This window comes from Mobula birostris, chromosome 6 (genome assembly GCF_030028105.1).
Source record: "Mobula birostris isolate sMobBir1 chromosome 6, sMobBir1.hap1, whole genome shotgun sequence".
NCBI lineage: Eukaryota > Metazoa > Chordata > Chondrichthyes > Myliobatiformes > Myliobatidae > Mobula > Mobula birostris.
In genome coordinates this window covers 70,789,396-70,812,202 of record NC_092375.1, presented here as the reverse complement: position 1 = coordinate 70,812,202, position 22,807 = coordinate 70,789,396, and the positions used below count along the sequence as shown (strand labels likewise).

General features: G+C 39.8%; 1 protein-coding gene across 2 annotated transcripts in view; it reads right to left on the bottom strand.

The window, feature by feature from the left end:
• Nucleotides 1–22,807, bottom strand: part of ltn1 (listerin E3 ubiquitin protein ligase 1) — a 123,630-nt gene that overhangs the window by 4,959 nt on the left and 95,864 nt on the right. For both annotated transcript variants that reach the window (XM_072260606.1, XM_072260607.1), the window contains exons 23-29: nt 11,656–11,893; nt 9,301–9,381; nt 8,533–8,719; nt 7,963–8,134; nt 7,370–7,590; nt 5,859–6,053; nt 298–465 (exon numbers count right to left, since the gene is read on the bottom strand). In XM_072260606.1, coding sequence (XP_072116707.1) covers nt 298–465; nt 5,859–6,053; nt 7,370–7,590; nt 7,963–8,134; nt 8,533–8,719; nt 9,301–9,381; nt 11,656–11,893 — 1,262 coding nt within the window. The remainder of the gene's footprint in view (nt 1–297; nt 466–5,858; nt 6,054–7,369; nt 7,591–7,962; nt 8,135–8,532; nt 8,720–9,300; nt 9,382–11,655; nt 11,894–22,807) is intronic.

Genomic DNA, 22,807 nt, shown 5'->3' with positions numbered 1-22,807 from the left:
ATTTATGGGATTATAGCATAACACATGCAAAATGCTGAAGGAACTCAGCAGATCAGACAGCATTCAAGGAAAGGGTCTTGGCCCGAAATGCCGACCGTTTATTTCTTTCCATGGATGCTGCCCGACCTGCTGAGTTCTGCCAGTATTTTGTATATGTTACTCTAGATTTCCAGCATCTGCAGAATCTCTTGTGTTTATGGGGTTACATGCCCTGAAGTTAAAATTAATTTATACAATATAATTTACTAAATTTGTTTGACAATTCTGTGAATGTTATTGCTAGTTTAAATTACTTACCAAGCAGGCTGAGTGGAATTTTTTCTTGCAGGTTCTGCAGGCTTTTCTTGGAAGTGAATAGTTAGAACCGTGAATTACTGAAAAGCAGATCATACATTCTTCAACTCCTTCAAAGCGTTTATCAGCATTGTTCTTCCATAATGCAATGCCTTCCATGATACTGCCATTCTATGTATAAAATCACAGGAAGCAAACGTAAACCAATTAATTAATAACGATACAGAAATGGAATTTATATTCAAGATTTTAAAGGATTTCAAACAGAGTAGTATTTAAAAGTTATGATTATAAATAAATAGTATATTTGCTGAAATTTATTTAGTTAAAAGATAAATAATTTATTTAATTATAAATTGGATGACATTGCTAAATCACTTTAGTAATATATAATTTATAATTAATTGTGCACATAGCAGTCAGCATTTTGACTAATCTAGGTAAAAGCTGAAATGAAATGCAGAAACAGAAAGAAATACTCAGAATCTGAATAGCCTCTACAGATTGATAATCTTCCATAAGAAATGGTTATTGACTGAAAACATGAACTCTCTACAGGTACTGACAGCTAAAGTTTTATAGCTCTTTTCTGTTTGTCTTACAGATTTCCAGCAATTGCGGTATTTTGCTTTTCCTTTATTAGAAAACGTCATGCATCCTTCCATCTATATTCTGGCATAAAAATATTTGGTATTATGGTGCTACATACTTTTTAACCTACAAAATCTGCAGTAACATTACTCTTATTAGTTAAGAAACTGTACCTGGTCTTTGGTGCTTACTGGGATCCAGCAATGCCGCAAATCCCAAGTTTTTAAATATAAATATATATAGCTTGTTTGGGTCTGGGCAGAATGGTAGGTACTGATGCCCATTTCCTTTGATGGTAATTGGAAACCATTTACTTCAGTCCTGCAGCCCTCTGACATTGTGCCTAAACAGCAATCTTACCTGAGAAACTGTTCATTTATAAAAATTAGAACAGCTAGGCTTGGTTTGCTTTTAATCTTAAGTTTGCTCATTTACACTTTGAAACGGAAGGTTAGTGGATGGTTATCAAAAGCTGGAACCTGAGCCAATTTGCCCTATATCAAAGACACTTAGAAACCCTTACCACACCATAATATCTGAAATCCATGCAGACCAAATCGAACTTAACATTATGAACATCAAGTACATCAGGACATCTGTGTAGTTTGCACTATGCTAATTTTGCTAAATTATTCAGTAATCCCATATATCTATGCAGTTAAATTTTATTCCTATGACTCCTTTTCTAGTCGACTGTGGGTGGCTAGGGGTGTTCTGCAGGGGTCGGTGTTTGGACCTTCTCTTCAAGTTATATGTCAATGATTTGGATGACAGAATTGATGGCTTGTGGCCATGTACGCAGATGATATGAAGATAGGTGCAGGGGCAGGCACTGTTGAAGAAGCAGGGAGTCTGCAGGAGGACTTAGAGAGATTGGGAGAAAGGGCAAAGAAGCGGCAGATGGAATTTAGTGTCTGAAAATGTATGGTCATACACTTTGGTAGAAGAAATAAATGAGTTGACTATTTTCTAAATGGGGAGAAAATTCAAAACCAGAGGTGCAAAGGACTTGTAGTCCTTTAAGCAGGATTCCCTAAAGGTTAATCTGCAGGTTGAGTCGGGTAGTAAGGAAGCCAAATGCAATAAAAATAGGCATCCGTTAGTCTCACGAGACCATAGATTTGCGCCTTGGAAAGTTTTCCAGGGTGCAGGCCTGGGCAAGGTTGTATGGAAAACCGGCAGTTGCCCATGCTGCAAGTCTCCCCTCTCCACGCCACCGATGTTGTCCAAGGGAAGGGCACTAGGGCTGATACAGCTTGGCACCAGTGTCGTCACAGAGCAATGTGTGGTTAAGCGCCTTGCTCAAGGACACAACACACTGCCTCAGCTGAGGCTCGAACTAGCGACCTTCAAATCACTGGACCTACGTCTTAACCACTTGGCCACTCGCCAACACAAATAATTTGGTAAGGAAGCCAAATACAATGTTAGCATAAATTTTGAAAGGATCAGAATATAAAAGCAAGGATGTAAGGCAGAGGCTTTATAAGGCATTGGTCGGACTGCACTTGGAGTATAGTGAACAGTTTTGGGCCCCCTACCTCAGAAAGGATAGAAACATAGAAAAACCTACAGCAGAATACAGGCCTTTCAGCCCACAACGATGTGCCGAACATGTACTTACTTCGGAACCAGAGTAATAGCAGGCATCCCACGTCTCCCGGAAGGTCCGGGAGTCTCCCACAAATTAACAGTGGCTCCCTGATGCCCGCAAATTATATACAATGTCCCGGAAATTGATGTTTTACACAGCGAGCGTGAGAGAACGCGTGAGAGAGAGCAAGAGAGCGAGCGCAAGAGCAAGAAAGCGAGCGCAAGAGCAAGAAATCAAGCGCAAGAGAGAGCGACCACGAGACAGCGCGCGAGAGAGCAAGAAAGCAAGAGCGAGAGAGTGAGAAAGCAACCGCGAGAGCGAGAAAGCAAGCGCAAGTGAGAGCAACCATGAGCGAGAGAGTGCACGCGTGCGAGAGAGTTCCAAAAAAAGTCAGAGTGGCAGAGTGTTCCAAAAAAAAATATAAAACGTACCTCACCCCAGACTACACTAAAGTGTACCCCTGCCTAATAGGGGTCAAAAATAATGACAGCGTTGCTCGCTGCACTGTTTGCAACAATGACTGTTCTATTGCCCATGGTGGGTTAAGACTGTAAAAGACGTGTTGAGGTGAGTTTAACAGGTGTCATTCGTTCATTAGCATAGCTAACATTATTTAAACTAGCTGGCCAGCTGCTAAGGAGCTACTCTATTGCAGACATCCCACCTCTCCCGGAAGTCTCCCACAAATTGATGGTGCTACCTCCCTGAAGTGAGTTTTTGCAGGGTGGGATGTCTGTAATAGGCCTGAGGACGGGGCAGTTGGTATGTAAGTAGATGCAGTGTATAATGCGACTGAGGAAGGGCAGGCAGTTGATAGGGAAAAATCGAAAAGGGTGTTGAATACAGGACTGAAGGTGTTATATTTGAATGCATGTAGTACTGTATAGGGAATAAGGTAGATGATCTTGTAGTGAAGTTAGACATAGAATGATATGGGCATCACTGAATCATGGTTGAATGATCATAGTTGGGAGCTCAACATCCAAGGTTACATGTTGTATCGAAAGGTCACGCAGGTAGGTGGAGAGGGTGGGCTGGCACCGTAAGTAAAAAAAAATGAAATCAAATCTTTGGAAAGATGTGACATAGGATTGGAAGATGTAGAATTAAAAAACAGCAAGGATAAAAAGGCCCTGAGTGGGAGTTATATACAGACCCCCGAACAGTAGCCAGGATGTGGGATATAAATTTCAACAGGAAATAGAAAAGGCACGCAAGAAGGGCAATGTTATCAGTCATGGGGGATTTCAATACACAGGTAGATCGTGAAAATCAGGTTGGTGTTAAATCCCAAGAGAGGAAGTTTGTTGAATGCCAGTGAGATGGCTTTTTAGAGCAGATTGTGGCTGAGCCCACTAAGTGAAAGGCCATTCTGGATTGGGTGTTGTTTGATAAACCAGATTTGACTGGGGACCTTAAGTTAAACAAACACTTAGGAGCCAGTGATCATAATATAATTCACCCTGCAGTTTCAAAGGGAGAAGATAAAGTCACATGTAACAGTATTACAACTGAGTAAAGGAAATTACAGAAGCATGAGAGAGGAACTAGCTAAAGTTGATTGGTAAGGGTTCACTAGTAGGGATGATGACAGAACAGCAATGGCTGGAGTTTCTGGGGACAATTTGGAGGATGCAGTATAGATACATATCAAAGATGAAGAAGTATTCTAAAGGGAGGATGAGGCAACCATGGCTGACAAGGGAAGTCAAACACAATGTAAAAACAAAAGAGAGGGCATATAACATAGCAAAAATTAGTGGGAAGGTAGAGAATTGGGAAGCTTTTAAAAACCAACAGAAGGCAATTAAACAACCATAAGGAGTGGAAAAATTAAATATGAAGATAAGCTAGCCAATAATATCAGAGGATGCTAAAGTTTTTTTTAAACAGTAAAAGAGAGGAGATAGTGGCTATTGGTTCACTGAAAAATGACACTGGAATGAGGGACAAAAAAATGGCAGACGAACATAATAAGCACATTGCATTAGTTTTCACTGTGGAAGAAACCAGCAGCATGCCTGAGAAGCAACACACATCAAAGTTGCTGGTGAACGCAGCAGGCCAGGCAGCATCTCTAGGAAGAGGTACAGTCGACGTTTCAGGACTGTTTAATGATGATGTTTCACACCGCTAAATAAATAATGAGCACAGGGAGATTGGTTTTCCAGCGTTGTTCAAGTATTAACTATACAGCACCTAAAGTATTTTGCAAGCTGGAAACATTTTTGGGTAACCCTATTACAGACAATTACTTTGTTCTCTCCACTCTTCCATGCCTCTGTGACTTAAATCAAACTTGTTTTCTCTCTACAAGTTCTAGCAAAGTGTGATAGACTCAAAACATTAACAGGAAAGCCAAGCTGCTTCATATGACTCATTGCTTTATTTTCATGTTTTAAACTATTACTATTTTTTAAATTATTGAAGCATTTTCATTTCTTTGGTTGCTTCAATGAGTCTGCATGCTAGACCATTTAAAAACTCTTAAAATTAAGAGTCAGAGAGTCATCCAGCACAATAATAAGTCCTTTGGCCCAGCTTGTCTATGCCAGCCATGGTGTTCACCAAACTACTCCCATATGGCTCACATCCCTCTAACTTCCTACTAACCATGTACTTATCCAAATACCTTTTTAAATCCTCAGGTCCTTTTAAAATTTTTCTTCTCTCACCTTTAACCTACATCGTCTGGTCCTTAGTTCTCCTTTCCTGGGAAAATGACTGTGTGCATACCCTTATCTATAACTTACATGATTTTTTATGTCAGCTTGACAGAAGGAAAAGCTTTCCAGACAGTTTCATGCAGGGCTCAACAATGTGATGACTATGACCCAGTTGCGATCTGGACCATGTTGCTAGACCCCAAAGTCTAGCATGCCAGTGAGACAGACCCACCCGTCCCAAGTATCTGGTTTTATATGTGTGTGGACATGTGTGGAAACATAGGTAGCAATTCCATCTAGAATACTGTGTCATCATGATCCAGCCGTATATTTTTCCCAGATGCGCTGTAGTACACAAAGCTGCTTAAAATATGTGCTGGAACACCTTTTCTGACAAATTAAAATAAAAGCTCAGGTAATGTTCTAGTGTCTTACAAATTTCAAACTTGTTCCAAACAGTTTGAATAAAAAAACTATCAAAATGCCAAATTGCATCATTTTTGTGTACTTTCCAGGATCTAGTTCAGAAAAACCTGCCTCAAGTCGAACCCCTAGGTAGGGTATATGTGAGTCATAAAAGAAAATAATTCTGAAATAAGAGGGAATTCAATTTACAGTGAAGTTAAACTATTAGAAAGCCTACATAAGTGAGTTCGGGTATTACAAATATAACATCTAATTATATTATTTGAATGACTGTAATCAAACACAACCTGAAGATTAAGAAATGTGTTTAGCTGCATCATCCAATTACGCCACTGCTGAACAGCCACACCAATTCGTTTTCCACTTTCAACAGTAATTGATCCAATAGGATAGTTCGTTGGTAACTGAATAACAAGCTCTATGAATACTTCATTCACAGTATAGGTAGCGAGTACTTCTCGGGCAACAGGGCGAGCTTTCACCTAAAGGGAAACAAAAAATATTAGCAACTTGCATCTGAATGTGCAGCATCAACTATACAACGGCTTCAAAATAGACAGTGAAGTGAAAATACCATATCATGTCAGTTGTTAAGAGTTAAGAAAATAAATTTTCCATCACAGGTTGCTACAAAGTTTATGACAACACCAGATGGAGTGCAAGAGAAAATTTTCTCAGCTTTGTCAAACTAGTGTGCTGAAATTTGGCACTATTGACCCTTGATCAGTATCTGTGCAACGCCAGCTCAAAATAATCAAATTGAAGAGCGAAGGACTCTGATGCTGACAAAGAAACTATAGTAACACTTTCCGATATTTGGTCCGTTGTTTTGATAGTATGTGCAATGTGGAACAGCATTCTGATACAGAGCCGGACTGACATGCAAGTCATTTATTATTCTTTTTTTTTGTATGTGCACTGTTTGTTGTCTTTTGCACACTGGTTGAACACCCAGATTGGTGTGTGCTTTCATTGATTCTGTCATGGTTATTATTCTTTTATAGTTTTATTGAGAATGCCTACAAGAAAACGAATCTCAGGGTGATATGTGGTGAAATATGTACATTGATTATAAATTTACTTTGAACTTTGAAGATATGAACGTCTAATGTCGACATCTAATATGACCACAGATTCAGAATGCATTACTTTTAAGTGTAGACAACATTAATAATGACTAGAAAAACTACTACAGCTTATACATTGCTTAAAATTTTCATACTGATATCTGTGACTTTTCTTTTTAACCAGCCCATTTAGGGGTTTAGTGATTATTAGAAATTGTAATACAAAAATTCAAGGTCACTTACTAAGATGTGACTTGCTGACTAAATAACTGAGTATACCTAAAAAAGCTGGGAAAATATACACTGCAATAGAAATCTATATTTGTAATGGTTACTGACAATTGCTCAACATAGGCTAATGCCCATTGTAACTAAAGGGATAAACCTACTGAGAATTCTAAAAAGTTGTCAGTAGATAATAAGGTCCTTTGTTGGACATCTTTGTGAATTAATAATATTTAAACCTTAGCAATCTTTTCATTTACTTCAAATAAAATAATCAGGAAGTATGAGGCGTCAACTGTAACAATTCTTCTGACTTGAATTCAAGCATAAGAATTTTTTTAGGTTTTACCTCCAACTGTAATTAATACAGCAGCAAGCAAAGATTCTGGCCTTCTAGATGGAGAATATCAAGTTTCATTATAGGAGAATGCATCCATTAAAATTAGAACAAGCAAAGAACATAATTTTTCATGCAGCAGAACAAAACTCTTAAATACATTACCAACCATCATGTTCTTGAATACTGAAGTACTGGTTTGCACAGCTGAAATTTCCTGTGAGGAAAGAATGTTGCTGACATATTTGCTGGTGTATTTATCCACTGTACTGGACACACGTTTGTCTTGACTATTCCACCAAAGGCGAACTGTAGCTGGCAGGTTTTCCAATACACCATAGTATACAGTACAAGCCAACTTGGGAATCTCTGTATGTAAAGCTTTTGTTTCTAGCAGAAAATACAAGAACAAATTGTATTTATTAAAATGGTCTTGGAAGTAAAGTATCAAAATAACCACGGTTCAATTTATACACTGGTAAAGCTGATTCCTCAGTACTTCATCAATGCCCAAGAGAACGAAGTAGGTTAAGTGTAGTCACAATAACTGATGAAAGAGTGCAATTTTAATTAATGACTCTCATTTCATGTGGAAAAACATGATTATGTATACAAATATTTTCCCATTTACTGCTCCATATCTTCAAATGTATTAATTTAATGCTAACAGTTGAGGTGAAATCACTGGAGACAAATAATTTGCAATCTTTTAGAAAATCACAAAATAACCTAAGTGACTTTCATTTTCATTTTGTAATTTACCTTGAAGAAGGATGGCATGTTTCTCAGAGAATAGAGTACGTACTCCTTTGCTAGTAGAATCAGCAATCTGTCCAGGAAGAGTTGGATTTTCCGGCATTAGTCTGAACAGGTTTTGCAATAATTTGTGTAAGCATTTACTATCACGGAGATATGATGCATATATGGCCCGTAACTAGAAAATATAAGAACAGATTACTCTTTAAGGATTTGCAAGCCTTTTCATTGTTTTGCCTAATGAAGTTAACTTCATGTTTTCGCAAGTATTTTTTTCACTGCAGCAAGCTTTCAATCGTTTAACATGAAAACACAATAACATTTAGACTAAATCAAGCCAACAATTAGTATACAGTTTTCAATGGAGTTCAAAGTATGGTATGGATTTTCACTCTCGATTATAATAAGTAAAAGGCCCAGCAAATTCTGGAAACATTGCAATAGAATAGAAACACTGGAAACACACATCAGCAACAAGAAAACAATCATGTGATTATAATAATAGACAATAATAGCGTATTTATCAAATACAACAAGCATAGCTTGCACTAAAGGCATTCCAGTCTCCATATGTACCTCAGAGGGTGATGCCTTGAAAAATACAAGAAGCAGTTTCCAGCTAAGCAAGTACCCCAGGATGCAATAGTAAGCTGCACTCAGCGGTTCAATTTCTGTGTACTCTCCAACTGGAACGTTACTGAACATGTTCTCTAAAACCTTCTCCTTAGCACTAATTACTGTCATAAGTGCTGCAGGTGGTGATCTACAGGGCAAAAAAGGAAACTGTTAACTGATTATAAAGTACTTAATTTAACAAACTTATCATACAGCTGTTCTTGATACAATCTATAATAAATTCTGCTCTAATCATGGTTTAAAAGCTTCCACAAGGAAGTTAAGTGTTAATGTCAGTTTATTTATGCCTTAACATTTCACTACTTTATGCAACTAATATTAGCAGTTTAAAATCAGTAAATCTAAAATACTATGGTTTATTACATTTTAAAATATTTACAAAAATCCACGATATCCTGTTATGCTGCTTCTTTGTACCACCTTTTAATACTGTGACTACTCTCTGATAAGAAATATAAAATTCTGGATGAAGTAAAGTGTGCACTTGTAGGGAAGTTCTGTTGCATTGTAGATTGAAACAGATAATTTTGTCATGACCAAAGTTTGAAGCAATTCAAAGTAGTTCTAAGGTAAGTTTAAACTATTTGATACACTATTATAACAGGAATTCAAGATGTTTCTTTGTTTTACAGAACAATGAAATATATTTAGAAGGTTAAAAAATTCTATGTTAAAATGTTATACAAAAATCTTTAGATGGTTACTTACAAACCATGGTCTTCATCATTTCCGCTGTCATCGTAAGATTTCAGGTGTTCATTATCAAAAGCAGGCAGCTCTGGCATTAACCTGAAATTCAATATCAGAAGCAAATTGACCCAACATGTTTTACTTTTGTTTCAGGAGACTGTGTTGCTACAAAGTGTCATCTAACTTACAGCGCAAGGAGAAGGATCATTTTGGATTTGGAATTCAAACTGGTAGATTTACAGTGCCAAATGTTGCAAATGTTTTTATATGGCTAAATGTTGTTTAAAAAATGACTTGTTTCCCTTCCTAAAATGTAACATCAGACAGTTCATCCATGAAATTAGTTAATATCCAAATCACATTGGCATCTTAATGCATAGATTGGTAGGGCATAACTCTACTCTGCGTCATAGATCACCGGAAAGAAATTCATTGTGTGGCTGACAGAAGGTAATTTCAGCAGAGACAAGTAGATGGAAAATGACAATGGTTCAGTATGTCAAGCTGCCTCAACCACAATTTGTTGTGATTATTAAATAGAAGGAAAGACAGTAATTACTTGGCTTTAATTACTAGCTTGTAATTAATTCATCACTTGTGGTGTCTTAGCTTTGAAACAATGAGAATTTTGGAAAGACTTGAAATTCAAAACGTTTGAACTATTTGTGTTTTATATTCTACATGTAAAAAAAGTGTGCCAACATGTGCAGAAATTTTCTTCCATTAAATTCTCTCAGTCTAGCTGTATTGGAGCATGAACCTCAGTTTAACACTGTATCCAAATGATAAAAGACATGGCTACAGGTAAATCAGCCTACATCTTGGCACTGTCTGGATTATTGTTCTGGTTTCAAAGCTCACACTGATTTAACAATAAAATTAGGACTGTGGGTAAAGACTAATGTTTCATTCTTGTTCTCTCTTTATCTTGCCAAACTACAGGGCTACTAGTTTTACTTAAAAAAATCATTTTCAGAATTTAGGCATCACTGGAAAGGTCAGCATTTCTTTCCCATCCTTTGAGAAGGTGATGGTGAGCCACCTTCTTGAACCACTGCAGTCCTTATGGTGAAGGGTTTTCCATAGTGCTGCTAGAGAAAGCATTCTTGACCCAGTAAAAATTAAGGACTAGCATACATTTTTAAGTTAGAATGATGCACTACTTAAGTGGGAGCCTTCAGATATTATTGTTTCCACATGCTTGCTGCCCTTGTCCTTTTTGGTAGGAGTGCTTACCATTTAGGAGGTGTTGCTGTAATAACTTCAGTGAGTTACAAGTGCAACTTGTTGATGGTACACACTGCGACTACTTTAATTTTAAAGCACAGAATCTGTGAAAAAAAATGTAGGTCTCTGCTTTCTTTTCCAAAGCCACCATTATACTTGTGTCAGTATTTTTACTGTGCACTGATCCGTGGCTGCACTATTGTCATCTTACAGCCAGTGTTGCTGGAAGCACAAACTGATAACTGCTCAAGAATTATGGAAATCACCTCTTTAATTTCAGGAAAGTGCACAGAAGTGAAAGACAATAGTAGCCCCAGTAATCTAGCAAGGCCCTGGATGCGTTTGTTTAATAACATTAAGGATAAGTACTTAATGTTAAGATAATATTAAGTACTAACATTAAGATAATGTTAAAACTTTAAAGTTCTGCCTAAAAGTGACAATATCACGTTGTATCATTAGCTATGTTAAAATCCCCAATTAAAATGTAGTAGCATGTGGCAAAATGGAATTAGGGCTGACAACTAAATATTTGAAGTTATTCAATAGTGCCAGATTTAAAACTGGATTTCTTGTTCCTGGATAGAAGAAAGAAGTTTTTGAAAGCAAACTTATGGAAAATGCCAAACTTGTCAACAAATAAGAGTCTCTAAACTTAACTGGACTTTCTAAATAAGCATAGAATGTTCAACACGAGGGGCAAGAAAATGAATGTGTCGGTCTGTAGCACTCTTGAACGTATTTCAACAATGATCCAGGAATAAATTGCTTGAATATAAAGTGGCATGCAAGGAGAAAACAATCTCAAATCAAGATTCCAGAAGATTACAAGAGTTCTTCTAATTCATCTAAACATGTCACTTCAAATTAAGTAGCAAACAGGAAACTCAATTGAAAAAGATACCATTTGTGCCAGCAGGTGCACCGTTACATTACTGCAATGAACTATTTCTTCGTATGCATTAAATACCAATCGTAAAAATGTGCAGAAGTAATTTATCATTTTCACTACATGGCAGTATTCTGATTTGGTGGGTATGTACTCATGAAAGAAACCACTTAATTTTAGTAAATTAAGTTGTCAGGTTTTTTTTAAAATAACGTACTCCACCTGTTCCATTGCAAAAAATGAAAAATTTCTCTTACTTGTATAACATATGATAAGCTGTGATTTGCAGAGGTCGAGTCTTGGATAGCAACAATGGCGCCAACATGTTCATAATTGACTGAAGTTTATCAGGTAAATTGGTTTTCTGACCAGCAATATATTTAGCTGGCAGATTGTAATTCATCAGCTGCTTTAGTGGAATGAGAGCAGAAGCTTCACCTAAGGCTGTTAGCAGATGTATGGCAGTTGGGGGAAGAACATTTCCTTTGAATTCAGCTGTAAAGAAAAAAAATGTATTCTACATTTGTACAATTATTGAAGTTATAATTTATGTTCAATCTAACTAATGAATTTAGCATTTGCTCATAAACAATAAAGAAATAAGAATGTTTGCTTTCAACTTAATTACTTTTGCCATCCTTTGATGTTACAAGTAATTTTGTCCTTCCTGTGCATCTTTGTATCAATTATCCATTTCCAAAATAAAACTCTTAAATTTTCCCAATACAATTAAGACCCATGGTGAATTCATCAGAATTCATCTTCCATTATTTTCATTCCAACACAGAGTTATGAAAAAGTACAACACAGAAACAGGCTCTTCAGCCCATCTAGCCTTCCATATCCCTAACATTCTTGTACCTATCTATACTTCTCTTAAACATTGAAATTGAGCTCACATGCACCACCTGTGCTGGCAGCCCATTCCTCACTCTCACCATCCTCTGAGTGAAGAGGTTTCCCCTAATGTTCCCCTTAAACTTTTCACCTTTCACCCTGAACCCATGACCTCTGGTTGTAGTCCCACAGAACCTCAGTAGAAGATGCCTGCTTGCATTTACCCAATCAATATGCCTCATAATGTTGTATACCTCTAACAAATCTCCTCTCAAACTTCTATGTCCCATGGGATAAAGTCTTAATCTATTCTATCTTTCCTTCTAACTCAGGTCCTCCAGACCTGGCAACATCCTTGCAAATTTGTTCTGTACTCTTTCAACTTCACTTACATCTTTCCTGCAGGTAGGTGCCCAAAACTGAACACAATATCCCAAATTAGGCCTCACTAATGTGTTATATAACTTCAACATCCCATCTCCTGTACTCATTACTTTGATTTATGAAGGCCGAAGTGCCAAAGTTTCCTTTACAACTCTACCTATGTGATGCCACTTTCAACAAATTATGTATCTGTATTCTCAGATCCCATTGTTCAACCACATTCCTCAGTGCCCTAGCATTCGCCTATCCTGGTTAGTCCTTCCAAAGTGCAACACATCACACTTGTCTGCATTAAATTCCATCTGCCATTTTTCATCCCATTTTCCCAACTGGTCCAGATCCTGCTGCAAGCCACAATAGCCCTCCTTGCCGTCCACAACACACCAATCTCAGTGTCATCTGTGAATTTGCTGAACAAGTTAACCATATTACCATCCAGATAGTTGATAAAGATGACAAACAACAATGGACCCAGCACCAATCCCTGCAGCACACCACTAGTCACAGGCCTCCAATCAGGCAACCATTTACTACCACTGGCTGGCTTCTCCCACAAAACCAATGTCTAATCAATTTATTACCTCACCTTGAATGCATAGTGACTGAACCTTCTTGAGCAACCTCTCATGCGGGACCTTGTCAAATGCCTTGCTAAAGTCCACGTAGACAACATCCACTGCCTTGCCCTAATCAACTTTCCTGGTAACTCCCTTAAAAAACTTGAAGATTGGTTAGACACAACCTACTATGCACAAAGCCATACTGACTATCCTCAACCAGTCCATGTCCATCTGTTCCCTAGAATATAATACTCATGTATCCATTCCCTTAGAATACCTTTCAATAACTTTCCCATACTGATGTCAGGCTCACTGGCCTATACTTACCTGGTTTATTTTTAGTGCCTTTTGAAAACAGCAGAACAACATTGGCTATTCTCTAATACTCTGGTATCTATTCTGTCACTAAGGATGATTTGAATATCTCTGCTGGAGCCCTGCAATTTCTGCACTTGCCTCCCACAAGGTCCAAGGGAACACCTTGTCTGGCCCTGGGGTTGCATCCACCCTAATTTGCCTCATAACAACAAAAAATTCCACCTCTATAATCTGTATTTGGGTCCAAGAAGTTGATGCCGCTTTGCCTCACTTCTATCGACTCTGTCCATCGCCTAAGTAAATACAGATGCAAAATTTCATTTAAAAATCTCCCCATCTCTCTTGGCTCCACACGTGGATTACCATTCTAATCTTCCAGAGGACCAATTTTGTCCCTTGCAATCCTTTTGCTCTTTAACATATCTGTAGAATTCCTCAAGATTCTCCTTCACATTGTCTGCTAGGGCAACCTCATGCCTTCTTTTAGCTCTCCCTCTTTCTTTGCTAACTGTTCTCTTGCAATTCTTGTGCTCCATAAGCACCTCTCAAAATTTCACATTTGGAGGCCTCCCACTTACCAAGTACACTTTTGCCAGAAAACAGCCTGTCCCAATCCACACTTGTCAGATCCTTTCTGATACCATCAAAATTGACTTTTCTCCAATTTAGAATCTCAACCTGCAGACCAGACCTATCTTTTTGCATATTTACTTTGAAACTAATAGCATCGTGATCCAAGTGTTCCCCTACAGAAACTTCTGTTACCTGTCCCATCTCATTTCCTAATAGCAGATCAAGTACCGCAAGCTCTCTTGTTGAGACTTCTATTTTCTGATTAAAGAAACTTTTCTGAACACATTTGACAAGCTCTATCCCATCTTGTCCTTTTACAATACGAGAGTCCCAGTCAATATGTGGAAAGTTAAAATCACCTGCTAGCACAATATTATGTTTCTTACAACACTCTGCAATCTCTCTGCAAATTTGATCCTCTAAATCCCTTGGATGGCTGGGTGGTTTACAATTTTATCCCATTAACGTAGTCATACCTTTCTGATTTCTCAGTTCCACCCATAACACCTCACTAGATGGGTTCTCTAGTCTGACCTTACTGAGCACTACCATAACATTTGCCCTGACTACTAACGCCACCCCTCCTTCTTTAATCCTTCCTACTCTGTCACATTTAAAACACCAAAACCTGGGAATATTGAGATGCCAGTCCTGCCCCTTCTGCAACCGAGTCTCACTAATGGCTACAATATCATAATTCCAGAAGCTGATCCATGCCCTGAGCTCACCTGCCTTTCCTGTGATACTTCTTGTATTGAAATATGACAAAGCCCAAGACGTTAGTTGTACCATGCTCAACCTTTTGACTCTTGACTCTGTTTGAAGTCTTACCAACATCTGTCTCCACAACCTCTGCACTAACTATTCTGGCCCTCTGGTTCCCATCCCCCTGCAGTCTAGTTTAAACCTGACTGTGCTGCCCCAGCAAACCTTCCTACTGGGATATATGTTTCCTTCCAGTTCAGGTACAAACTGTCTCTTCTGTACAGGTCCCACCTTCCCTGGAAGGGAGACCAATGATCCAAAAATCTTATGGTCTCCCTCCTACACCAACTCCTTAGCCATGTGTTAAACTGCAAAAAATAAATTTCCTATTTCTGGTCTCACTAACACATGGCACGGGTAGCAATACTGACATCACAAACCTGGAGGTCCCGCTCTTTAACTTATTACCCAACTCCCTGAACTTACTTCGCAGAACCTTGTCACCCTTCCTACCAATATCATGGACCATGACCTCTGGTTGTTCACCCTCCCACTTAAGAATGCTGAAAACACAATCCGAAATGTCCATTCTGGCACCTGGGAGGCAACATACTATCCATAACATGTTCAAATTCTCTATGAAATTAAGATTTCAAAAGACCATAGATACAAGAGCAGAATTAGGTCATAGCCCATCAAGTGTGGTCTGCCATTTCAACATGGCTGATCCATTTTTCTTCTCAGCCCCAATCTCCTGTCTTCCCCCCATATCATTTCATGCCCTGGGCAATAAAGAATCTATCGACCTATGGCTTAAATTGTACATTAAAAACAGCCTCCACAGCCGCCTGTGGCAAATCCACCACTCTCCGGCCAAAAAAATTCCTTCTCATCTCTGTTCTAAAAGGACACACCTCTATTCTGAGGAAGTCTCCTTTGGTCTTAGGTTATCCCATCATTGGAAACATCCTCTCCACATCCACTATATCGAAGCCTTTCACCATTTGATAGGTTTCAACGAGGTCATCCCTCATTCTTCAGAATTCCAGTGAAAACAGTCCCAGAGCCATCAAACACTCTTCATATGACAAGCCATTCAATCCTGGAATCATTTCTGTGAACCTCGTTTGAACCCTCTCCAGTTTTAGCACATCCTTTCTAAGATAAGAGGCCCAAAACTGCTCCAAATGAGGCATCAGCAGTGCTTTATAAAGTCTCAACATTACATTCTTGCTTTTATATTCTTGTCCTCTTGAAATGGTAGCATCGCATTTACATTCCTCACCACAGACTCAACCTGCAAATTAACCTTTAGAGAATCCTGCACAAGCACTTCCAAGACCCTTTGCGCCTCAGTTTTTCATATTTTCTCTCCATTTAGAAAACAGTCAACCCTTTCATTTCTTCTACCAAAGTGCATGACCAAGCACTTCCTGACACTGTATTCCATCTGCCACTTCTTTGCCCATTCTCCTAATCTGTCCATGTCCTTCTGCAGCTTCTCTAATTCTTCAAAACTATCTGCCCCTCCGCCTATCTTTGTATCGTCTGCAAACTTTGCAACAAAGCCATCGATTCCATCATTCAAATAATTGAAATATAACATAAAAAGAATTGGTCCCAACACAGAGCCCCATGGAACACTAATATTCACTGGCAGCCAACCAGAAAAGGCTACTTTTATTCCTACTCTTTGCCTCCTGCCAAGCAGCCACTGCTTTATCCATGCTAGAATATTTCCTGGAATATCATGGGCTCAGCTTCTTAAGCAGCCTCATGTGTGCCACCTTGTCAAAAGCCTTCTGAAAATCTAAGCACATTACATCAACCGATTCTCCTTTGCCCATCCTTCTTGTTAATTCTTCAAAAAATGCCAACAGGTTTGTCAGGCAACCATGCTGATTATGGCCTATTTTATCATGTGTCTCCAAGTACCCCAACACTACATCCTTAACAATCGACTCCAACATCTTCCAAACCAGAGGTCAGACTAACTGGCCCATAATTTTCTTTCTTCTGCCTCTCTCCCTTCTTGAAGAGTGGAATGACATTTGCAATTTTCCAGTCTTCTGGAACCATTCCAGAATCTAGTGATTCTTGAAAGATCATTATCACTGCCTCCACAATCTCTTCAGCCACCTCTTTCAGAACCCTGAAATGTACACCATCTGGTCCAGGTGACTTACCTACCTTCAGACCTTTCAATTTCCCAAGAACTTTCTCACTAGTAATGGAAACTTCATCCACTTCATGACCCCTGACAACTGGAACTTCCACCATACTGCTAGTGTCTCCTCATGCGTTAGCCCCCTCATTCCCAGAATCATCCTCGTGAACCTCCTCAGGAGTCTCTCCAATGACAACACATCCTTTCTGGAATATGAGGCCCAAAACTGTTGACAATACTCTTAAGTGCGGCCTGACGAATGTCTTATAAAGGCTCTGCATTATCTCCTTACTTTTATATTCTATTCCCTTTGAAATAAATGCCAACACTGCATTGACCTTTTTTATCACAGACTCAACCTGTAAATTAACCTTCTGGGAGTCTTGCACGAGGACTCCGAAGTCCCTCTGCACCTCTGATGTTTGAACCTTCTCCCCATTTAGATAATAGTCTGCACTATTGTTCCTTTTACCAAAATGCATTATCATACATTTCCCAAGCCCTGCTGCGATCGCATTGCTTCCTCAGCACTACCTACCCCTCCACCTATCTTTGTATCATCCGCAAATTTTGCCACAAAGCCATCAATTCCATTATCCAAATCACTGACAAACAATGTAAAAAGCAGCAATCCCAGTACCAATCCCTGAGGAACACCACTAGTCACCTGCAGCCCACCAGAAAAGACCCCTTTTATTCCTACTCGCTGCCTCTTGCCTGTCAACCATTCCACTATCCATGCCAGTATTTCTCCTGTAACGCCATAGGATTTTATCTTGTTAAGCAGCCTCATGTGTGGCGCCTTATCGATCAAATGCCTTCTGAAAATCCAAGTAAATGACATCCACTACTTCTCCTTTGTCCACCTTGCTTGTTACTTCCTTGAAGAACTCTAACAGATTAGTCAGGCAAGATTTCCCTTCACAGAAACCATGCTGACTTTGACTTATTTTGTCATTAGCCTCCAAGTACCTTGAAACCTCATTCTTAACAATAGACTCCAACACTTTCCCAACCACTGAGGTTAGGCTAAATGGCTTATAATTTCCTTTTTTTTTTGCCTTCCTTCCTTCTTAAAGAGTGGAGTGACATTTGCAATCTTCCAGGCCTCCGGGACCATACGAGAATCAAGTGATTCTTTAAAGATCATGACCAATGCATCCGTTATCTCTTCAGCAAATGCTCTCAGGACTCTGGGATGTAGTCCATCTGGCCCAGGTGACTTATCCACCTTAAGACCTTGAGTTTGCCTAGCAATTTTTCCTTTGTAATAGCAACGGTGCTCACTCCTGCTCCCTGACACTTACAGACCTCTGGCACACTGCTCGTGTCTTCCACAGTGAAGACAGATGCAAAGTACCCATTAAGTTCATCTGCCATTTCATTGTAACCCATTACTACCTCACCAGCATAATTTTCCAGTGGTCCAATATCAACTTGCAACTCCCTTTTATTCTTTAAATAACTGAAAAACTTTTGGTATCCTGCTTTATATTATTGGCTAGTCTGCCTTCATATTTCATCTTTTTCCTTCTTATAGCTTTTTTTAAAGTTGCTTTTCTTGGATCTTAAAAGCTTCCCAATCATCCAACTTCCCACCCACTTTTGAAACCTTATATGCCCTTTCCTTGGCTTTTATGCAGTCCTTAACTTCCATTGTCAGCCACGGTTGCCTACTTCCAGAAACTTCAGCCATCTCTGCTCTATGGTTATCCCCGCCAGTATCCTCCTCCAATCCACCTGGGCAAGCTTCTCTCTCGCGCCTCTGTAATTCCCTTTATTTCATTGTGATACAGATTCAGATATGTTCAAAATACTTCTTCCATTTTACATCCTGTGCCTTCCCAATTGCTTCCAGAAATTCCAGGATGAATTTGATCATATTCTGATCACTTGCCCCTAAGGGTTCTTTTATCATAAGCTTTCTAATCAATTCCGGTTCACTGAGGCCACATGAGTATCAGCTATTCTGGATTGGGTGTTGTGCAACCACGAGCTGCTCTAAAAAGCCGTCTCGTTGGCATTCTAGAAATTACCCCAGCACCAACCTGCTTTTTCTGATCTACCTACATATTGAAACCCCCCATGACTATTGTAACATTGTAAACACAAAATAATCTGCAGATGCTGGGGTCAAAGCAACACTCACACCACGCTGGAGGAACTCAGCAGGTCAGGCAGCATCCGTGGAAACGATCAGTCGACGTTTCGGGCCAGAACCCTTCAACAGGACTGTAGGGGGAAGGGGCAGAGGCCCTATAAAGAAGGTGGGGGGAGGGTGGGAAGGAGAAGGCTGGTAGGTTCCAGGTGAAAAACCAGTAAGGGGAAAGATAAAGGGGTGGGGGAGAGGAAGCAGGGAGGTGATAGGCAGGAAAGGTGAAGAAGGAATAGTGGAAAACACAATGGGTAGTAGAAGGAGGCAGAACCATGAGGGAGGTGATAGGCAGCTAGGGGAGGGGGCAGAGTGAAATTGGAATAGAGGAAGGGAGGGGGAGGGAATTACCGGAAATTGGAGAATTCTATGTTCATACCAAGGGGCTGGAGACTACCTAGATGGTATATGAGGTGTTGCTACTCCAACCTGAGCTTAGCCTTATCATGGCAGTAGAGGAGGCCATGTATGGACATACCTGAATGGGAATGGGAAGCAGAGTTGAAGAGGGTGACTACTGGGAGATCCTGTCTGATGTGGCGGATGGAGCGGAGATGCTCGACGAAGCAGTCCCTCAATCTGCGTCGGGTTTCACCGGTGTAGAGGATGCCGCATTGGGAGCACCGAATGCAATAGATGACCCCAACAGACTCACAAATGAAGTGTTGCCTCACCTGGAAGGCCTGTTTGGGGCCCTGAATGGTGGCAAGAGAGGAGGTATAGGGACAGGTGTAGCGCTTACGCTTACAGGGATAAGTGCCGGGTTGGAGATCCGTGGGGAGGAATGTGTGGATAAGGGAGTCGCGGAGGGACCGATCCCTGTGGAAAGCGGAGAGGGAAAGATGCGCTTAGTGGTGGGGTCCTGTTGAAGGTAACGGAAGTTGCGGAGGATAAGTCATAGTCATACTTTATTGATCCCGAGGGAAATTGGGTTTCGTTACAGTTGCACCAACCAAGAATAGAGTATAAATATAGCAATAAACGTGCTGGATCCGGAGGCTGGTGGGGTGGTACGTGAGGGCAAGGGGAACTCTGTCCCTGTTGTGGTGGTGGGAGGATGGGGTGAGGGCCGAAGTGCGGGAAATGGAGGAGATGTGGTTGAGGGCATCACTGATGATGGTAGAAGGGAAACCACGATCCTTAAAGAAAGAGGACATTTGAGATGTCCTGGAACGGAAAGCCTCATCTGGGGAGCAGATGCGATGGAGACGGAGGAACTGGGAATAGGGAATGGACACTTTGTCTTTCCCCTTACTGGTTTTTCACCTGGAACCTACCAGCCTTCTCCTTCCCACCCTCCCCCACCTTCTTTATAGGGCCTCTGCCCCTTCCCTCTACAGTCCTGACGAAGGGTTCCGGCCCGAAACATCGACTGATCGTTTCCACGGATGCTGCCCGACCTGCTGAGTTCCTCCAATGTGTTGTGAGTATTGCAACATTGCCCTTTTAGCATGCATTTTTGTCTCCCATTGTAATTTGTAGAACACATCCTTGCTACTGTGTGGGGGTCTGTATACAACTCCCATCAAGATCTTTATACCCTCCAGTTCCTTAGCTCTATCCATAATTATTCAACACTTTCAGACCTTCTTTCGAATGATGTAATTTCATTTTTTACCAACAGAGCAACGCTAACCCCTCTACCTTCCTGCCTGTCCTTTTGATACAATGTGTATCCTTGGATATTAAGCTCCCGGTTATAATCTTCTTTCAGCCATTATTCAGTGATGTCTACATCATACATGTCAATCTGTAACTGTGCTACATGTTCATCTACCTTGTTCTGTATACTGTGTGCATTCAAATATAACACCTTCAGTCCTATATTCATCCTTTTCAATTTTGTTCACCTTTGATATTGCAATTCATCATGTTGACTGCCATTTTGTTCTATCATCAGCCTCTCCTTGCTCACTACACCTTGCCTCTGTAAACCAACTACCCCATCTTCAGCACTATCACTCTGGTTCCCATCCCCCTACCAAATTAGTTTTAGCCCACCCAAACACGAAACTTACCATTATGGAATGTGCTTTTTAATGTTTTTGCTGATGAAGGATTAATAAATAGGAGATTTGCACTATATCACAGTGCCTTTCAACAAATCTCATAGCACCTCAATTATAAACAACTGGACATTAGAACAGTAACTGCTTACAGCACTTAAAGAAGGAAATAATGTGCAGCTCATGTGAGAAGAGAATTAGGCATACAACCAATAAGGTTAGGACTTATACTCTGAGGCAGGGGTTCCCAACCTTTTTATGCCATTGATCTCTACCGTCAACCAAGGCATCCATGGACCCCAGGCTAGGAAACACTACTCTAAGGTAAATACACTGTTAGCAGCTTCCAGTAATTGAAAAACAAAAGGACATTGGAAAACAGACTAATTATAACCATGGGCTATATTTTAATTTCTTTTTCAAACAACACCTGTTCATTTCCTTCTGTAGTCAAGATCACCAAATTAAGGTTTTGCAGCATTTATTATAAATTATTCCATCTACTAACAATTAAATGGAAAGCTTACTGGGAGATTTCAAACTGATATATTTGATTTCAAATCAAGAACAAAGCAGCTTCAGAATATATTATGTGTTTGTTTAATTATAAAACCAATTTGAATTCTTTCAAATAGGTATTTATAATGGAATGGCTTAAACTTATAAATCAATTGAATTTTCCTCCAAAGACTTTTAAAATCCCTGCGGTTTTCATTATAGAGTTTGGGATAAACATTAGAATTACAGTACAAAAGCATCCAAGTTGATCCAATTAGTTTATGGCAGACTTTACCCTCCAAGTAAGCAACAGTTTGAATCATATTTACCCAAATTGTTCCCATAAACCTCCACTGCCCTTTGCTTCATCCTCTGACAAGATAGTTGAGGATATACAAGGATCTCGGCCCGAAACGTCGACTGTACCTCTTCCTAGAGATGCTGCCTGGCCTGCTGCGTTCACCAGCAACTTTTATGTGTGTTGCTTGAAATTCCAGCATCTGCAGACTTCCTCGTGTTAAAGTTGTTCTCTGCCTGGTTTCACCTTGCTGTCTTACTCATAAACACCTGGTGTCCAATTGCAGGATCTCAAGCACAGAATAGCCATCGCTGACTTCATTATGTTTGCAGAAACATCCCTTACAAACTACTTGTAGTTTCCTCCATCACAATGCCTGGGCGATTTTACTTCAGACTTCCAAAGTCTATGGTTTTACGATTTTAGCCTTTTCTATTTATTCCAGGTGATACCAAGGAAAAGCTGAGCGCACTGGATGCAGCAAAGGCGATGGAACTATACAATACCAAGGCCAAAGTGATGAAGATGTGCTGAGCTGGTTCTGTACAGATACATATTGGCATCTGCCAAAAAGCTGAATTTAAAAGTTAAAAAGAGGATCATATTTTGATACAAAGCAGGAGTCTACACAGCTCAACAAATCCATATTGACTCTCAAAACACAACCTGCAGTCTCATTCCCCTACTTATCTTCTTGTAACCTATTCTCTCCATGAAACTTGAGCCCCTAGAGGAAATCCATATAATTGCAGGGAGACTGTTTCAGCTCCACATATTGAGGTTTGACTGAAACTCAAGATGCTGAAGCTGTAAGGCAATACTGGGCAACTGTCATAGATACTAAGGCAAGCTTTGACTCTCTGTGACGTCAATAAGCCCCAGTAAAACTGAAGACAGTGGACATTCTGGAG